Source organism: Rhamphochromis sp. 'chilingali' (genome assembly GCF_963969265.1).
Source record: "Rhamphochromis sp. 'chilingali' genome assembly, chromosome: 8".
NCBI classification, from domain to species: Eukaryota; Metazoa; Chordata; class Actinopteri; order Cichliformes; family Cichlidae; genus Rhamphochromis; species Rhamphochromis sp. 'chilingali'.
The window spans coordinates 1,263,855-1,284,003 of NC_137935.1; the positions used below are offsets into that span (position 1 = coordinate 1,263,855).

At 45.1% G+C, this 20,149-nt stretch overlaps 1 protein-coding gene across 1 annotated transcript in view; it reads left to right on the forward strand.

The window, feature by feature from the left end:
- col4a4 (collagen, type IV, alpha 4) overlaps nt 1–20,149 on the forward strand; it is a 60,835-nt gene that overhangs the window by 18,420 nt on the left and 22,266 nt on the right. The window contains exons 5-29 of the mRNA XM_080889666.1: nt 5,493–5,627; nt 5,927–5,971; nt 6,067–6,183; nt 7,963–8,031; nt 8,104–8,139; nt 8,244–8,306; nt 8,941–8,976; nt 9,087–9,128; nt 9,408–9,488; nt 9,660–9,704; nt 9,971–10,033; nt 10,143–10,187; nt 10,271–10,324; nt 10,861–10,921; nt 11,002–11,106; nt 12,040–12,195; nt 12,345–12,434; nt 14,394–14,554; nt 14,638–14,710; nt 14,803–14,909; nt 16,458–16,641; nt 17,676–17,744; nt 17,817–17,924; nt 18,018–18,086; nt 19,719–19,868. Of these exons, the coding sequence (XP_080745792.1) occupies nt 5,493–5,627; nt 5,927–5,971; nt 6,067–6,183; nt 7,963–8,031; nt 8,104–8,139; nt 8,244–8,306; nt 8,941–8,976; nt 9,087–9,128; nt 9,408–9,488; nt 9,660–9,704; nt 9,971–10,033; nt 10,143–10,187; nt 10,271–10,324; nt 10,861–10,921; nt 11,002–11,106; nt 12,040–12,195; nt 12,345–12,434; nt 14,394–14,554; nt 14,638–14,710; nt 14,803–14,909; nt 16,458–16,641; nt 17,676–17,744; nt 17,817–17,924; nt 18,018–18,086; nt 19,719–19,868 (2,164 nt within the window). The remainder of the gene's footprint in view (nt 1–5,492; nt 5,628–5,926; nt 5,972–6,066; nt 6,184–7,962; nt 8,032–8,103; nt 8,140–8,243; nt 8,307–8,940; nt 8,977–9,086; nt 9,129–9,407; nt 9,489–9,659; nt 9,705–9,970; nt 10,034–10,142; nt 10,188–10,270; nt 10,325–10,860; nt 10,922–11,001; nt 11,107–12,039; nt 12,196–12,344; nt 12,435–14,393; nt 14,555–14,637; nt 14,711–14,802; nt 14,910–16,457; nt 16,642–17,675; nt 17,745–17,816; nt 17,925–18,017; nt 18,087–19,718; nt 19,869–20,149) is intronic.

Here is a 20,149-nt window from a genome sequence, read left to right on the forward strand (position 1 = left end):
TCACATCTCATCACACACTCACACACACACACACACACACACACACACTCACACACACACTCACACTCACACACACACACACACACACACAGGATTGACGGATTCACCCAAACCAATCGGTTTTGATTATAAACACAGAGTATCAATAAGTTTGTATTGGTGTATCTGATCAATGGTCAGATAACATCAGGGATCATAAACATCTCGATGCTGGAGACAAACAGAGCTCTAACTAACACTGGACACAGGGGAGTTTTAGTCAAGACGTCAAACTTTATTTGTACATCAGGTAAAAATGGAAGCAACTGTATGATGTGTGCAGATACGTGAATCATTACAGTCGTTACAAAACTCTGTGGTCACTGTTGCAACAGAAGCTGTGGAGACACCTGGTGTCTCCACAGCTTCTGTTGTGAACAAAAACACTCCGATTTCGGTCACTGTTGCAACACCTGATCCACTAGTTACATTACTGTGATGCAGCTTTGCAGCCAGATCATGCGATAAACACACTGACCTCCTTCTCCTCACCTGCCCAGGTGACTCGGTCTGTACATGCTCACCATGTGTTCTTCTTGGCTTTTATGCTTGTTTTGCTCTCGTAAGGCCTCATTACCTCACAGATATTCATGTTTCCTCAGCCGGAAACTACACACCTCTGAACGAATGACCTAGTTTCAGAAAAGCATCTGTTTTCATCACATGGCCCAAACGCAGCCTTGTAGTTAAAGTGGATCTAGTGGATCTCCTGGTCCAGAGGTGCATCTTCATATTAAGCGTGTTTCTAATAATGAGCTCAGACGTGTTCGGTCGTCCCTGTGAGTGAAAACCTCGGCCTGCTAGTAACACTCCATGTTTCCTATTCTTGTATTTGCGATATCATCTAAAGGAAATAATCCCTAATATGATTATCTGAGGCTCCACTTCCAAGTCCAGAAATAAGAATAAGAAAAGGCTCTGGAAATGCAGCAGAGCGTTAAAGTGAAACTGCACTGAGGGTCGCCATCACTCAGCTTAACAACAGGCTTACAAACCAAGTGTACACAAAGTGAGGGCGACAAGACGGCACCTGTCACAGGTACGCGCCGCTCCCTTTATCCTGGAACGCTCTCTGCTTTTACTCAGTTTGAACCACAAGGGGCTGAGTCTATGCAGTAAATCTGACCTTTGACCTTGTTTCCTGTGCACATGTGTGGATGTGGCTGTGGACAGTGCTGTGCCTTTGACACACTCATTTCTGAATCTTTTATGATAAGCAGTCCAAACCCCTTGTAGCATATTGTGTGTGTGTGTGTGTGGGGGGGGGGGGGGGGGGTGTCATTGTTCTGGTGCCACGCCGCCCTCAAATGGTCAGATAACAGCATTACACATGTGGGACTTGAATGCACCAACATCTGGATTAAACCATACGAAGTCCACCCGCTCTGCCATCAGTGCTGCGATTCATAAAGAGTCCGTCTCAGGTTCAGTTACGCTCCTGATTGTTTTATATGTTCTTATACTTTCTGACAGGCGACGCTTTACACCATGAGCCAGCTTGTTAATGTGACGTGTATTTAATGAGGAACTGATATGACAAAGAATGATTTACAGTTTCAAAAGTTCAGATTCGAGCAGACAGTTGAATTCTCTTAGTTTGTTTGTCGGCTTCGTGTTTCTCGAGTGATAAGGATTCAGATAAGATGGGGCCTGATTATTTAAGACCTTGTATGTGAGCAGCAGGATTTTGAATCCTGGATTTAACAGGAAGCCAAAACAGGAGAAATCTGCTCTCTCTTTCTAGTCCCTGTCAGGACTCTTGCTGCAGCATTTTGGATCAGCTGAAGGCTTTTCAGGGAGTTTTTAGGACATCCTGATAATAGTGAATTACAGTCGTCCAGCCTGGAAGTAATAAATGCATGAACTAGTTTTTCAGCGTCACTCTGAGACAGGATATTTCTAACTTTAGAGATGTTGCACAAATGGAAGAAAGCAGTCTTACATATTTGTTTAATATGTGCGTTGAAGGACATGTCCTGGTCAAAAATGACTCCAAGGTTCCTCACAGTGTTACTGGAGGCCAAGGTAATGCCATCCAGAGTAAGAATCAGAATCAGAATCAGAATACTTTATTGATCCCTGGGGGAAATTATTTTTTGTTACAGTGCTCCATTTTAAACCAACATTAAGACAAGACAGACAATACGCTAACTAAGAATAGTACAATATATACATATATATACATACATACATACATAAGTCACTTATAAATAAATATTTGGAAAAGAAACATGTGTAGCTGTAGCAGCAAACAGTGTGTTAAGTGGATGCGTTGTACAGGGAGCCACAGGCAGGAATGATTTCCTGTGTCGTTCAGTGGTGCTTTTCGGTAATCTCAGTCTCTCACTGAACGAGCTCCTGTGACTGACCAACATGTCATGGAGTGGGTGGGAGGTGTTATCCAACATTGTCTTTATCTTGGACAGCATCCGCCTCTCCGACACCACCTTGAGGGAGTCCAGCTCCATCCCCACAACATTGCTGGCCTTACGGATCAGTTTATTAAGTCTGTTGGCATCTGCGACCCTCAGCCTGCTCCCCCAGCATGCAACAGCATAGAGGATCGCACTGGCCACCACAGACTCATAGAAAATCCTCAGCATTTTCTGGCAGATGTTGAAGGACCTCAGTCGCCTCAAAAAATAGAGACGACTCTGGCCCTTCCTGTAAAGTGCTGTGGTGTTTTTAGCCCAGTCCAGTTTATTGTCAATGTGTACTCCAAGGTATTTATAGTCCTCCACAATGTCAACACTGACCCCCTGGATTGAAACAGGGGTCAAGTGTTTCCTGGTCTTCCTGAAGTCCACGATCAGTTCCTTGGTCTTTGCCACGTTGAGCTGCAGATGATTCTGCTCACACCACGTGACAAAGGAGTCGACCACAGCCCGGTACTCTGTCTCATCATCCCTGCTGATGCATCCAACCACCGCAGAGTCATCAGAAAACTTCTGAAGATGGCAGGTCTCTGTGCAGTGGCTGAAGTCTGTGGTGTAGAGGGTGAAGAGGAAGGGGGAGAGGACAGTCCCCTGTGGTGCCCCTGTGTTGCTGATCACCTTGTCAGACACACACTGTGGGAGACGTACATATTGTGGTCTTCCTGTCAGGTAATCAACAATCCAGGACACCAGAGAAGCATCCACCTGCATCGCTGCTAACTTATCACCCAGGAGGGTCGGCCTGATGGTGTTGAAAGCACTGGAAAAGTCAAAAAACATGACCCTCACAGTGCTCGCCGGCTGGTCCAGATGGGTGTAGACACGATTGAGCAGGTAGATGATGGCGTCCTCTGTTCCGAGACGAGGCTGATAAGCGAACTGAAGGGGATCCAGATGTGGTCTTACTATGGGTCGCAGCTGGTCCAGGATGAGCCTTTCCAGGGTCTTCATGATGTGGGAGGTCAGTGCCACGGGCCTGTAATCCTGGGGGCCACTGGGACGAGGCGTCTTTGGTACAGGGACGAGGCATGATGTCTTCCACATCACCGGGACCCTCTGCAGACTCAGACTCAGCATAAACAGTTTATGAAAGACTCCACACAGCTGGGGGGCACAGGCCTTGAGGACAAGGGGACTCACTCCGTCTGGTCCAGCAGACTTGCCTGAGTGAAGTCTCCTCATTTGCATCTCAACCTGGTATTGAGTGAAGGTGATGGGTGGGGGAGGGGTGTCAGGAATCTCACAGGAGGCAACATGTGAAGAGAGAGGCTGGCACAGTGGTGTGGCTCTGGATTCCAGGCTGACTGCAGGTGAGGTTGTGGGGGAGTGAGCAGACACTGTGGTGTCGAATCTATTGAAAAACAGATTCAACTCGTCGGCTCTATTCTCACCTCCCTCAGCTCCCCTGCTGTTGGTTGGCCTGAATCCAGTGATGGTCTTCATGCCCCTCCACACCTCTCTCATGCTGTTCTGCTGGAGTTTCCACTCCAGCTTCCTCCTGTAATTGTCCTTAGCCTCTCTGATCTTGTCCTTTAGTAACACCTGGATCTTCCTCACCTCCTCTTTGTTGCCCCCTCTGAAAGCCCTCTTCTTGTTGTTGAGGAGGGCTTTGATGTCCTTAGTCACCCACGGCTTGTTATTTGGGTAACAATGAACAGTCTGAGCTGGAACAATGGAGTCGGTGCAGAAAGTTATGTAGTCTGTGATACACTCAGTAAGCCCATTGATGTCCTCGGCGTGAGGCTCACAGAGTGTTTCCCAGTCGGTCACCTCGAAACAGCCCTGTAGTTCCGCTATTGCCTCCTCTGACCACCTCCTAACAGTCCTGGTGGTCACAGGTTCCCTCCTCACAATTGGCACATAGCGGGGGGTGAGGTGAATCAGGTTATGATCTGACCTACCAAGTGGGGGGAGGGAGGAGGAGCTGTATGCATCCTTGACGTTAGCATACAGTAAGTCTAAAGTTTTCTCTCCCCTGGTGGGACAGTCCACATATTGTTTGAATGTTGGTAGTGTATTGTCCAGTGATACATGGTTGAAGTCACCCGAGATCACAATAAAGGCACTCGGGTGCTGAGTCTGTAGCCGAGCTATGGCAGAGTGGATAGTGTCACATGCAGCTGTGGGGTTAGCAGAGGGGGGAACATAAACAGCCACCAAGATGACGTGAGAGAATTCCCTGGGTAAATAATACGGCCTGAGTCCAACAGCACACAGTTCAGTGTCCGGGCAACAAATCCTTTCTTTGACTGTTATGTTGGCAGGGTTACACCACCGGTTGTTAACTAAAACAGCAAGCCCACCTCCTTTACGCTTACCGCTAGCGATGCTGTCCCTGTCCGCCCGAACAGTGTGGAAGCCTTCCACGGAAGCATTCTCATCGGGAATGACCTGGTGCAGCCATGATTCGGTGAAACACATCAGGCTACACTCTCGGTATTCCCTCTGACTCCGTACCAGTGCTGAGAGCTCGTCGATTTTACTTGCCAACGATCGCACATTTCCCATCACGATAGACGGCAGACACGGTTTAAACCTCCTCCTCGCTTCGAGCCTCCGCTGTCTCACCGTCACCTTTTTTCTTCTCTTCTGTCCTTGAAGAATCTGCTTAGATACCATATTTCTAAGCTTTTCAGGGCCGAGTACAATAACCTCAGTTTGATCTGAATCAAGAAGCAGAAAGTTAGCGGCCATCCAGGTCTTTATGTCTTTAAGACATTCCTGCAGTTTAACTCATTGGTGTGTGTTATCTGGCTTCATGGACAGATAGAGCTGGGTGTCATCTGCATAGCAGTGTAAATGTATGCTATGTCTTCTAATGATGCTGCCTAAGGGAAGCATGTATAATGTAAACAGAATTGGTCCTGGTATTTTTTAGAAGTGGTGCTTGCTGTAGTGACAGAGCGTCGGGATCAGGTGGCCTAGAAGAGCTCTCGATAGAAACCTGATGTTGTTCATGTTTTCTATTAAGATTTATTCAGTTTTTAAAGGATTAACAAGTGTCTTTGTGTCCTGCAGGGTGCTCCTGGTTCTCTGGGTATGCGGGGCCCTAATGGACCCATGGGCTTCCCGGGTCCTCAGGGGCCTCCAGGAGAGAAAGGCCAGAGAGGAGATGAGGGGCCAACAGGAGCTGCAGGCCTGAAAGGACATATGGTGAAGGAACATGGTTTCTGCCCTCGGGGTTGTACTGCAACGCAGCTTTAACAGAGTCAGGCTTTCTGTGTTAGCAGCTCTCTCGGTCAGCTGAGCACCTTCACTCAGAGACAACACCAGAGGAGCTTTACACATAGACCATCCAAACTGAAAACATAGTTTGCTTTGTAGTACACCCCTCTGAAGACGAGATACTGTTTCTGTTGTCTGACCAATCGGAGCTCTGTTAGGCCTCACATGGTATCTGAGGAGCTGTGTGGAGAACAGTTTAACCGTCTGCTTGTTGTTTACGGTTTCAGGGATCTCTTGGTGTTCCTGGTTTTCCAGGTTTGGATGGAGTTCCGGTAAGAAGCCCCGCCCCTCTCAGCCTCTTAGCTCAGTCAGCTGTGACCTAGTGATGTCCCGCTCTCGGCATCAGTTTATGTGTTTGTGTGTCCAGGGACACCCGGGACCTGCTGGAGGTCCAGGACATCCAGGTCTGGATGGATGTAATGGAACTAGAGGAGAGAAAGGGAAAGCTGGACTTCTGGGAGAACAAGGACGTGACGGAGAACTGGTCAGAAATGACAGTAACACTGATAGCAAACACTTCACTGTGGAGGGCAAGAAAGGCCACAGTAAAAATAATCAGAGCTGGAGAAACGTTCAGTTTTCCAGAATCCAGATTTTAGAGTCCTGAGAGAACAAGGACGAGGTTTTCTCGTCTTACACTGCTGTGAGCCTGTGTGTGGATAGTTGAGTGTGCTGCAGTACAGCGGGATGCAAACGTTAACCTTGTTCATAGTCATTATTTTCCTGTATAAATCGTTGTTACAATAAAAACTGTCAGTTAAATATATCATACAGGAGACGCACACAGTGATGTTTGAGAAGTGAAATGAAGTTTATTGGATTTAAAGTGTGCAAGAATTGTTTAAACAAAATCAGGCAGGTGCATAAATCTGTTGTCATTTTATTGATTCCAAACCTTCAGAACTAATTATTGGAACTCAAATTGTCTCGGTAAGCTCAGTGACCCCTGACCTACATACACAGGTGAAAACAATAATGAGAAAGAGTATTTAAGGGGGTCAATTTAAGTTTCCCTCTTTTAATTTCCTCTGAAGTGTAGCAACACGGGGGTCTCAGAACAACTGTCAGATGACCTGAAGACAAAGACTGTTCAGCATCATGGTGGGAAGGACACAGAAAGCTGCCTCAGAGATTTAAGCCGTCTGTCTCCACAGTTAGGAGCATATTGAGACAATGGAAGACCACAGGCTCAGTTCAAGTTAAGGCTGGAAGTGTCAGACCGAGAAACATCTCAGACAGACAGAAGCGACGGTGAGAACAGTCAGAGTCGACCCACAGACCAGCACCAAAGACCTGCAACATCATGTTGCAGCAGATGGAACCATTCGGTGCACTTTACACAAGGAGATGCTGCATGTGAGAGTGATGCAGAGGAAGCCTTTGCTCCGCCCACAGCACAAACAGAGCTGCTTGAGGTTTGCTGAAGCACATTTGGACAAACCAGCTTCATTCTGGAATAAGCTGCTGTGGACTGATGAAACTACAACTGAGTTTTTTGGGCATAACAAGCGGCGTTATGCACGGAGGAAACAGAACACAGCAGTCCAAGAACAACACCTGCTGCCTCCAGTAAAATATGGTGGTGGTTCCATCATGCTGTGGGGCTGTGTGGCCAGTGCAGGGACTGGGAATCCTGTCAGAGTTGAGGGACACATGGATTCCACTCAGTATCAGCAGATTCTGGAGAATCGGAGACAAAGCTGAAGCTGCGCCGGGGCTGGATCTTTCAACAAGACAACGACCGAAACACTGCTCAAAATCCACTAAAGCTTTCATGCAGAGGAACAAGTACAACGTTCTGGAACGTTCATCTCAGCCCAGACCTGAATATTATTGAAACCTGTGCTGTGAGTTAAAGAGAGCTGTTGATGCTCGGAAGCCATCAAACCTGAATGAACGAGAGATGTTTAGTAAAGAGGAATCGTCCAAAATACCTTCAACCACAATCCAGACTCTCAGTGGAGCTCACAGGAAGCGTTTAGAGGCTGCAGAAGGCGGATCTGCTAAATATTGATTTCATCTCTTTTTTTGTGGAGCCCAAATTTATGCACCTGCCTGATTTTGTTTAAACAATTATTGCACACTTTCTGTAAATCCAATAAACTTGTGTCTCCTGTATGATATATTTAACTGATATTTTTTATTGTAACAACGATTTATACAGGAAAATAATGACTATTAACAAGGCTGCCCAAACCTTTGCCTCCCACTGTATCTTTGGTCCAGTACTATTTGACCATCGCTGTGGTGTTTAATTCTTCAGGGTTTTCCAGGACCGAAAGGATATCCAGGAGATCAGGCGGTGTATTTCATCCGTAACCCTGGAGTGACTGTAAGTACACTTGTACTGCTGCAGGTTAGGATCAGGATTTGGCTTATTAATCAAAGCTTTTCTGTTTGACAGGGAGATGCTGGGCCCAGTGGACATCCCGGTCTGTGGGTGAGTAAACAAACTGTCATGTGACACACATGCCAGCGGGTTTACAGGGAGGAAGCGTTCACTTGTAGTGGTCCTCCTTCAGGTTTCTGTCTGTCTGTCTGCAGGGTGAGCAGGGCCTCTCGGGATCGAAGGGAGCACTGGGTTCTCCAGGACCAAAAGGCCAAGACGTGAGTCACCACTTAACATTTACTGCTTGAAGAAAGTAATCTGGTGTCACGTGTTCAAGTTGAGGACAGTTAAAGGGACCTGGTCTCGGGTTTCTGCTGTTCCACGTTGGGGTTTTGAAGCACAGATATAACCTGTATGGGAGTCTTGATGCATGCTTGATCATCCAGTAAATGAACACTGCTCAAACTTCCCTGTCCAGGATGTTACGTCCTCATCATTGAAGGTCCACTGGCCTGACGAGGTGGCTCTTCTGTGTTGTAGCCAGAGGTTGTTTGGTTTCCCTGATGTATAAATCCTGCACTTAATCGCGTACACTATGTTACTCTGTTTGTGTCGGGGACCCGATCCTTGGGGTGGACACATTTTTGGCGCAGCGTGTTTTGGGGTTTAAAAGCCACAGAGACGCCGTGTTTAGAAAAACTGCGCCTCAGCTCCCTGTATGGAGCCAGACTGGGTGTTGCAGGGGCTCAAAAACTTCAAGTTATAACGTTTTTGGCTTTACATTATGTCTCTCCATTAAAATTAAGCTACACAAGAAGTTGGAGACTGTTTTTTGTACAACTTACAAATTCAGCTGAGAAACAAAGAATTATTTTATTAATTGCAATAATGAAGTCTTTGCTGTCTGTGCAGGGCGTACCTGGAAGCCCGGGTTCTCGAGGTCCACCCGTAAGTAATGTGCACGTAGTAGAGGCTAGCATTGTGAATACCGTCAGAGTAATTTGAAAGACTGCGTTTTCTGACCTTTTATTTCAGAATTTGTTGTTTGTGCATTTCAGGGGGAAAGAGGTCGATCTCTGCCTGGACAGAAAGGAGATGAGGTACAACCACGCCCCCTTTCTTTTAACTGAATCAGCAGCTCGTGAACAGCCTGTCGCGCGAGGCAATGGCGCTGTGCAAAAGTCACATTAGATTACTCGTTTGGGGCAGAGCTCTGTCACATTCTTCTGTTTGACTGATTTACCTTCTGTTTTCATTTCACTGCAAACTGTATAAATTGCACTTCACCATTGACAATTACTGCAGTAATAGAGCAGCAAGAGCAACGCATCAGTACTGTGTAGTATGTGCCGTGCTGTAGCAGTTTGTGTGGTCCACAGGGGGATCAGGGTTTGCAGGGACCTCCGGGGCCCTTTGAGTATGTTGACCCTCCCGAAGACCTCTACATCAAAGGAGACAAAGTAGGTGGAGCCTCACTCTGTTACAGCCTATCAGATGGCACATTTAAGGGGACTTCCTGTTTTCTGTTAAACTTTAAATAGCAAATGTTGCAAATGTTGATTTCTGATATCTCTTGTTGTTGGGAGGCTTTGCTCTTGGTTTTCTCACGCTGGATATGTTGGATATTTCAGGGCTCCCGGGGGGTTAAAGGAGTCTGTGGAATTGACGGACAGCTGGTAGGTTAAATATCTTATTTAGGAACTTGAAGTTCTCTTTGTTGTTCGATTCTTGGGCACCAGGCTCACTTGAAGGTTAGGATTCTCCCGATTTATGGAGTTCAGGACTATCGCTCATCCTGAAAATTGTCATCTGTAATCTCGTGTTTGAAGGATACTCAGCTGCCGTTTTTAAACCCCACTTGGTTGTTGTGCCCCACATCTCCAAATATCATTTTAGTAGCACTGTTACTGATCAGATATTTTTTATTGAATTGTGGTCTCAGGGTCTGAATGGGTCACCTGGGATGGAAGGGGAGAAGGGGATTTTGGGGCTTCCTGGACCAAGGGTAAGATGTGCGATCAATATTAAGCAGTTTTGATCAGACTATAGACTTTAATTAGACTTGAGATGTCATCAATCTTTGAGGTATTGATGCTGAACAAACTGTGTTTCAGGGACTCCCTGGACAACCTGGTCTGCGTGGGAACAAAGGAGTTAAGGTTGGTCAAAGCAGAAGATTCCTGTTTCTACTTCTGTGCTGTTCCTCGGATCATCAGGTCTGGTTTTTCTTTGGTGTTTTCAGGGAATCCAAGGAAGCTCAGGACTCCCAGGTCTGATTGGACGAAATGGTCCTAAGGTCAGTCTGTTTCCTGTATATTTTATGTCACTGTGGATAAAAGCAAAGCTTCCCATCCATCCCAACTAAACACTAGGAACCAGGGAACAAGGAGCACAGAGCATTGTAGCACACCACGACAAAGGGCGAGAGAAGGCTCGGAAAATGTATGCAAAAGGTAACGAGGGCAAAACGAGCAGGAAGTTAACCAGAAGACCAGTAAAATGGTCCACAGACAGGTGCAGCGTCTGCATCACTGAAATTCATCCATCGTGAAAAGGACTCTGAGATTCTTGAAGTCCTACACTTTGAGCAGTTATCTGTCCATGACCTCGGACGTCTGATCTCTACCGCGCAGCTGCAGACCTCCCCGCTGCGTGGTCACCCCCTGGCCAGCAGAGCCAGATCAGCAGTAAAAACCAGCACTGAAACCTTTCGCCCATTCACAGACGTAGATGTTCTGTTACTAGAAGCTGTGAACCCGATGATCTGGTTAGTATCATGTAAACAAAATGACCTCAGTAAAGATAAAGCTGTCGTGTTCTGTGTGTTCTCAGGGCGAAAGGGGAGATCCCGGGCCTCCAGGCAACCCCCGGGAGGAAGACATCACGTACACCGGTATGGATCAATGCACCAATCAATCAGCTCTTTCACAATTCTTCTTCTCTGGTGTCCAATGACTACTTTATGTCTTCTAGGTCAAGTTGGGGATCCCGGGTCACCCGGCCCGCACGGCCTTAATGGAGACAGGGGGCGGATGGGAATACCCGGCCCCCCAGGACCGCCTGGCAGATCAATAGTTGGTGAGTACCTGCATATTTTACTGTTTCTGTAGCGATGTGAGCTGGCAAACATCTCAGCACAGCGCGATGACACAGGTGAAACATCTTTATATGATGGAAAAATACGCTATCACTGAGTATTGGAGATCTTTCCTGACAGATATAAATCATCATCACAAAAACCGTCTGGCATAAAGTTCTGTCAAATCAAAAAAGGGAAAGCTTCCTGCTGTGGATAAAGGAGCAGAGTCTGGGTCAGAGGGTGGGTGAGGTGGTGCTTCCTACCTGATGTTCAAATGGTCTCAAACTTTAAAATCGTATCGGAGAGTTTTTTAAGATTTTACGCGCTATTACGAGTTTGTGTAGTCAGATTACAAATGGGATGAGACCACAACGTTGGGTCATTATCTACCACTTTGGGGGGTTTAATGATGATGAAGTTGGCGAGGTGGTCTGAGACTCATGAGGCCAGATTTAAGGTGGTAGCAGCCTGATGTAAGGCAGTATGAGGTTGCTGTGGTGAGATTATTTGAAGAAGTCAGCTTCTTGTTACTTTCAGTTGCTGAACACATCTACATAATGCATATGTCTTTATCCTGTCTCGTCCACAATACTCTGACTCGTAACTTGAAGCTGGTATTCAATACCCTCTGCACAATCCACTTCTTCTAGTTTTATATCTCCTGGAGATTTTTTATATTCTTATAAATGCACCATGGGGGGCTTGGGGTGAAACGGCATTTCGGTGCGCTGTACACTGCGTATACTGGACAATAAAGACCTCGACTCTTGAATCTTGAATGAATCTTAAAGTTGAGCTACGGTGATTCAAGTGTCATGGTTAGATTTAAGGTGGTATGAACTTGATTAGAGGCAGCATAGCGGTGCTGTGGTAAGAAGGATGTTTTCTGCTCATGTTTAAGGTAGTATGATAGTTTTTGTTGTTTTCTTCAGGACTGCCGGGAGTTGTAGGTCAGAAGGGAGTTCCAGGATGCAAGGGGGTCAGAGGAGATCCAGGTCAGATCTCTACAGAGAAACCCACACCTGGAGAACCTGGAAAACCAGGGCGCCGTGGATTCAGAGGACATAAAGGACAGCAAGGTGTTCCAGGTACCAGACAACAGTGTTTGTCTCTTAGTGTTGTACACCTGTAGGTGCCTGCAGGGTCAGACTGCAGATATTAACAGCAGGTATGGGATGTGTCACTGTCCCAGTTGATTTTTTTTCTCAATAATCTGACTTCCTGTTTGTCTTTAAAGGTACCTACTGTCTCCCTGGAGCCTCAGGACCACGTGGGGACCCAGGTGTGCTCGGACCCACGGGGTTTCAGGGCTCACTGGGAATTAAAGGTCAGTTGTTGGAGACATTGACTGAAATTGTGACTTTTACACCAGTTAAAGGTTTAGAGGGTGGAAGACTGATGAGCTGCTTTTAACCTTAATGTGAAATATGTGCACACTCAGGCCACGTCACATTACCACAGTTTGTGTTTGCTAAATGGGGAAAGAAGAGATTAAAAAGATGAACAATGCTTTTGGCTTTTGTCCCACGATCAGTCAACAGTTTTGTTACGGTACCAACACCCCTGTCCACATTATGCTACGTGAATCGTGCAGCGGTCATTTTATAAACATCAACTGACGAAGTAATTTAAAAAAGGCAATCTGACCTTTTAATGCCAGAAACCAAAGGTATCATCACCATGCTAAAGTCATCACTAGCTGTTTCCTTTAGGTTCTCATTGTACTTTATCCAGATGAGTTTTATTGGATGAAACTTCTGGCTAATGCTAACTTACCAGCTAACCATTTCCAGCTATGAAGAGCATAACCTTAACTTGCTTCCTCACTCATGTTGTTGCTGTGAAGCCTTAGACGGTACGTAGATTTAGCTTTGAGATGTCACCCACTGGTGTGTTAACCCTTTAAAGCCGGTCAGAGCGGCACGCTCCATTTTGCGCAACTACTTTTAAATCCCAGTAGCTCTGCAACCATGTAAGTTAGCGCAATAATTTTCTTTGCATATGAAACCGGAGGAGTTGTACTTACATCTTATGCCATCAGCTTGTCCTCGGTCACGGTTTCCTTCCACATAAAGCTTTGCAAAAACTGCATAAAAAGCACTTGCAGCAACAAAAACATAATATTCCAGAAACACGCTTTGCCTATCCGATCAGCTGTTCGTAACACTTCCTACATTGGCGACGTCCGCCATGACCTGCCCGAAACCGGAAGTGACGTCATTTTTGCGGAAATGTCGTTTCTTTTTACCATCAGGGCCTCATGAGCCTATACTGGTGTTTTTAAAAGTTTTCTTTGACTTTATGACTTTCTGTGTCGTTTCTGGGATGCTTAGGACTCATATTGCACTGCTGGAAATAGTTTATTTTGATGCACATGCTGTTTTTTTTGCAAATTTGCAGTATAATATTTATTTTCGTTTTTCCTGCAGTATATAAAAATTGGTGTATTTCAAAAATAAAACTATGAAGACACTCAAAATAAATTTCCTGTGGTGGGAAACTATTTTGTGCAACTTTTTTGTATTTACAGTAGACATATATGTTAACAAAACAAAAACGATTTTCAATTTTTCTGTAGTTTATTGCACTTTTTTGAAATTTATGTAATTACTATGCACTTAATCCATACATATTATTAAAATATAGACTGTAATGCTTGTATTGATGTATAGCAACTTGAAATGCTCCCAGAAATTTCGCTACAGCATGTAAAAATATAATATAAGCTCTGGCGGACTTGGTTCTATGGTAGGTCTTAAAGGGTTAAGACTTCAGCTGAGGACTTCACGGTCTCCAGCACTCGTCGTATTCTGATTGATCTATCGATCTGTGGCTGACTGACTGATTGTGAAACCGCACGCTGTGGCTAACAAATTGTGACTGAGGTATTAACCAATGAGCATGCTCCTAAATAACCTTCCTCTCTTATTCTAAGAATGAGCATAATTTATAAAAACAGACTTAATGTTTTGTTCAAAATGACCTCAAGAGTGAGTTTGGAAATGTGTACTAACGTCTTCAAAGCGAGGGGGCAGAGGGCACTTTTCCCATACACTTCAATACAACTGGAAGTCTTTTGCAGTAACAGGTGTCGCCACCTTCAGCTGTGTCCGTCTGTTATACTGTCTATAGCGAAGACATCCTATGTTGGCCTTAAGTAGAGTCCATGTTGCCCGGACAGCCAGTCGTAGTGACGTTATTAATCAATCAGATCGTTTTGCTAATGTTTGCTGGAAGTGCTCAATAAGGGTTAGAGATCGATCGAACCCTAATTTCTGTGTTTTAGGTAGTTGTGGCAGCTGTTCTTGTGGCCTTCCTCTTGTACTAAGAGGTGCACCTGGCCCTAAGGGTGACTTGGGATTTCCAGGCTTCCAAGGATCCTCTGGACCCACAGGTCCTCGGGGAGAGTACGGTGTTCCCGGAGACACAGGAGAGACTGGTGAGCAGGTAAAGCAACTGATCAACAAGGTCAGAGGTCATCTGAGCAGCCACCACTGCTCTGTTTATTTGACTGATTGCTTTGTTTACAGGGTCGGGCCGGATTGCCGGGTATCAAAGGCTTTAAAGGACAGAAAGGAGATTTAACAGTGGAGGATATCGAAGGTGAGTCCCAGTCTGTGCAGCTGTCTCCCAGCACACTTATTATTGACAGTAACATCAACATAACCTCCTGTGAATGTTGCTCCTGTCTCCAGGTGAGAAGGGAAACAAGGGACAGCGGGGCCCTGCAGGCAGACAAGGGTTCCCAGGAAGAAGAGGACAGACTGGGCCCTCAGGGGTCCCTGGAAATCCCGGTTTCCAGGTCAGTCGGGTTAGAAGATAGGAGGAATGAGGATTGGAAGATGTTGTTCAAGACGGGAAAGAGCGAAATATGAGAAGCAATAATGTGAAAGAGTTTCTCAGCAAGTAGTTTCTGTTTCAGATGTAATGAGATGATGTTCACATTACAGCTCACTGATCATGTCTGCGCCGCTTTTCCTTTTGAACGAATGTTTATCAGAATCCTCCGATGGTCAGTTTAAGAACATGTTTCCTGATTGCGGTCCTGTGACAAATTAAGTGGATCCTTGTTGCTTTTATAGGAATTAAGAGAAGTAAATGGCAGCCAGGTGCTGCTGATCAAACGCACCGGTTAACTGATACTTACCAATCGTGAGCATCGTTATAAAAGCAGAATCTTCTAGCAGCTAGTCCGAAGCATTCAGGTGTGCGTTAACAGAAAGGAAAGACGTCAGCAGTGATCTTACAGACTAAACTGTTGCTCCAACCTAGGAGAGGTTATACAGCTATTTTCAAACAAGTCCATCATTCTGCAGTGAGAAAGATTATTTACAAGAGGGAAACATTAAGACAATTTTCTCAGTGATGGATGTTCCAGCAAGTTCATCCCAAGATCGGACCATTCGATGCTCAAAGAAACGACAGAAACCTAAGAGCTTTGCCTCACATTCTGAGACACTACAGGCCTCGTTTTCAATTTTAAAGTTCATGACAGCACAGATGGAAAAAGACTGAACAAGTTTGGCTTGTTTGGAAGAGTTTACAGGAGAAAGCCTGTGGACTAAGTGGACTATGAGCTCCTCTGTATACCAACGTAGTCTAGAGTCAAATGTGAGGCCATCTATCCCGAAGCTGAAGCTTGGACCAAACTGGGGCATCAACGGGACAATGATCACAACTGTATGCCAGAAAACACACTGACACCACATCTGTTATATCCATGAATCTAAGATAAGATAAGATAGAACTTTATTAATCCCTCGGGTGGGTTCCTCTGGGAAATTCGACTTCCAAAAAGCACAGCAACGACCGAAGTTACAGTTACAGAATTGTTATATATATATATATATATATATATATATATATATATATATATATATATATATATATATATATATATACACACACACACACACACACATATATAAATACAGAGACAAATATAAATAAAATATACAAAGGGGATAAATAGAATAAATAGGAATAAAAAATAAAAATACAAGTGAATTGCACATTTCAAGTATTGAGTCTATTGCACCGTTGACTATTTACAAAAAGTATTGCACAAAAGGTATTGTACAGTGAGGTGAAGAGGCACTACAGCTTAGTTGTTCCCCCCTCCTTTGTCCTCCTGTTTCCCCTCCCTCTCCCCTCCAGAGAGGAGTTAAACAGTTTGATGGCGTGTGGGACAAAGGAGTTTTTAAGTTTTAAGAATCTGTTTATAACTTAAAGTTGAGCGCTGAGAAATGTGGATGACAAACAGTGAGATAATCAGAATGTCCCTGTTTTGCAGTTGTCCTGCCATCAGTCATGCTGTTCTGTCTCTTGACCTCAATTTGTCTGTTCTTAGGGGGAGAGTTTTTTCAGCTTCCCTGGAGAAAGGGGCCTCAGAGGAACTACAGGGTTAAAGGGATATTTAGGACCTCCAGGTCCCCGAGGACCAGATGCAGATGGAGCTGTGGGAGAACGTGGACTCCTTGGGGATCCAGGACCTACTGGATCCTGTGGCCCCCCGGGGTTAAAGGGGGTTAAAGGTAAGAATCGTTGTTACGAAAAACGTTTGGTTCTCACTTTCTGTGGATTTTACCAGAGTTTTGCAGCTGAATCCATATATACGGTTCTGTTTTCATAGGACTGACCTGAACATTTATAACACCTGTCCTCTTAACATCTGTCAGTGCTGACTCCTTTTAAGGTCTAAGTCCGGGTTTGAGTAGAGTATGTTTCTCAAACAGGATGATAACGTAACATCCGTTGGTCATCTGTGACTCATCGTTTAGGGCAGGGGTGGGGCAGGATGTGTCCTTGATCCATCACAGCTGATTTAAATGGCCAAATGACCTCCTCAACATATCTTGAAGTTCTCCAGAGGCCTGGAAATGAACTAATCATTTGATTTAGATGTGCTGATGCAGGGTGAGATCTAGAACCTGCAGGACACCGGCCCTCGAGGCCTGGAGTTGGACACCCCTGGTTGAGGGTTTGAGATTGGTTTTGTTTTAGAATAAAACACTTGATACAGGCAAATTTAGGAAACTAGATTGAAGTTTCAGACATTTCTGCTTTTGAATTATTCTATTGAACGTGTTTCCAGGGCAGCACGGTGGCGTGTTGGTTCCACCCCCTGACTCTGACCTGGTCTGTGTGGACTTTGCATGCTCTCCCTGCGTCTGTGTGGGTTCTTTCCGGGTTCTCCGACACGCAGTTAGTTAGGTTAGGTTAACTGGTGAATCTAAATTACCTGTAAGTGTGTTTGTCCTGTGTCAGGCTGGTGACCTGTCCAGGGTGTACCCTGCCTCTCGCCCCTCTTGTTTTTCCATTTAGGTTTTCCAAACAGGCAGAAATGAAATAAAAAGGAGTCAACTTGAAACCTGTGGGTGTTTACGGTGACGGCCTGAACTCAATATTTTGGAGAAAACCAAACTTAATCTGAAAATACAATTAAATATAAATGAGTTGAGGGTTTTCTTCAGCACTGAGTACTTGTGAAGTTCATAGGAACACTTTCATTAACTTTTTTAGCCAAAACCTTCTAACTGGTGTCTACTTAACCCTCCTCTTCCTCCAGGTGACCCTCCACCCTTTAGACCCATAAGACCAGGTGCCCCTGGAGAGAAGGGAGACCCTGGAAGTGCAGGTAAATTTGATCTGTAACATCTTTATGTTTGCCTGTTTACAGTACTTCCTACTCACCTCTCTCACCTTTCAGGCTACACAGGTTCCCAGGGTTCTCCAGGTTTTCCTGGTGGCATTGGGTCAGATGGACCTAAAGGAGACAATGGGAAGGATGGACTTCCTGGAATACCTGGGAAACAAGGTACCCAAGCAAACCTTCCGCTTCTGTATCTTCGCCTGTAGGTTACATGAGCAGAAGAGTTACCTTTAATTATTTCCCCTCCTCCTCCTGTAGGACCTCAGGGTGTCACTGGAGATTATGGAGATGAAGGACCTGAAGGCTTCAGTTATGATGGAGATCCAGGTAAGTTCCACAATGCATCAGCACAAACCAGATCTGGTTGATGCTCTGGCTGGTCTGGATACCAATGAATTCTGGAGCAGCTTGTTTCACATCCAACTGTGATCTTGAACTTTGTTCGCCTGGCTGTGGAGGATCTCCAGAAAGTATCCTGAGCGTTAATAGTCAGTTTTCACTGGGAACCACATGGGATATTCTGGAAGCCGAATGAGTTTGTTCCGCAGGAAAAGAGATAAACCTCATCATTCTCAACAGGGCCTGGTTCCTCAATCAACTTAAATTCCCAATTAACTCTAGGATGAACTTCTACGTACCTTCTACAAGGTTAGTTTACAAAACTCTGGGAAGCAAACGAATTCACAGAGATGTAAGAAATTCCTTCAGAAATCTGCCCGGACCAGAAGGAACTCTTCCAGCCTTTCTGTTTTCACTGCTGTGCAGCAACGACCAGCAGAATAATTTGAACAGCTTCAATGGCCGAAAATTAGAGGCTTACTGGTAGGAGTGGGTTTAAAAGATCGATTTCCCCATTCAAATTCTCGATTTTAGTGTGAATAAGGTGAATAAATATCAATTCATTAAATCCTGAATTGATTTTTAAATATAAATGTATTTTGCCAGAAGTGGCAGCATCTCATCTTGAAGCTCACAAAACGATTTCAACAACAGATAAAACGGCTAAAAAGAGAAGCAGATAAACGGATTCTGCACAAAGATGTAAACGCAGAGCGTGGATCGTCCACAGACGCCGTCGGCGCTGAGAGTCGACCGCTCACAGATCCTGAAGCTGCAGGTTTCGTCACTCTGACCAACACTGACTGAACCAGCGGCAAAAGAAGATCAAACTGCGCTTCACGTTTGATAACCATGCTCATGAGCTCCCTCTGACTTTGGCTGCTGTACTTCCTGCACAGCTCTCTCTCTCTCAGCACTCAGAGACCAGTTTACCATCAAATCTCTGCTTCCTGCATTATTCTCTGTTTATTAGCCACCAGTCTGCTGCTGTGTTCAGTGCTGTCGGCCTCTGACAGCAAAGCCTCGTCTCTGCTGTTCAAACTGAACGAATGGAAACAAATGACTGCTCAGCTGTGTCTGTAATCAAACCTCATCAGGTCATGTTCACATGTTGATTCATGGTTTGCTTCAGTTTTTGATCGACTGCAGAATATTTTTAAGGTTTTCTGCTATAAAAAGCCAGAACAGGAAAACCTGCTTCATGTTTCTCTGTTGGATCCTCAGTTACACCTGCTGTGATGCTCACACCTCTGATGAAGTCTCAGTGTCAGCTTTGGTTTATACACAGATATGAAACATGGATGTGTGCTGATAAATCTTTCTAATAATAATATTTATGTCTGAGTTAAAACTTAATTGAATCGAGAACTTGTGATTCAGAATTGAATCAGTTGTAAAAATCAGTGATGCCCTGCTGGCTCCGTGTTTCTGTCTAGTTTCTAACTTTTAAAAAGTGCTCGTTTTAAGTTGCACCCAGTAAAGTCTAAGTCGTGACTGTGATAAGCATCCTAATCTACAATTCCTTACTCTGTTACTTACCTCTGTGGTGGCAGAAGGTTTGGACTTTAAACCCAAACCATTATGAGCTGTTTCCAGACTGTTTAACTTTATGTGCACCAGGCTCTCCGGGACTTCGAGGCTCTGCAGGTCTCAGCGGACCAACAGGAGACTCTGCTTTTGGGCTCCCAGGCTCTATTGGCTTTCCAGGGACACGGGGCCCTCAAGGACCCAAAGGAGTGCCTGGCGACCCCGGCCAACATGGTCTACCAGGTGATTTACATCTCCGGCTAATTGTACTGATCCACGACATCGTGCTCTGGGAGGTCCATTTACTTTGTATTTTCTGTTTTGCATCACAATTTTCTGTGTACAAGATAGCGAGATAAACTATGCTGTGGTTTTACTGCGTGTAAACATATCCCTACCATGTTTAGAATAAAAGCACCAGTCTTGATAACAGCATTTTTAGCTCACCAGTGCATTTTGGTTAAGGTTCAGTTAGCATCCAGCCATTTGTATAAACTCTTCAGCTGTTTGCAAAACCCAAATTA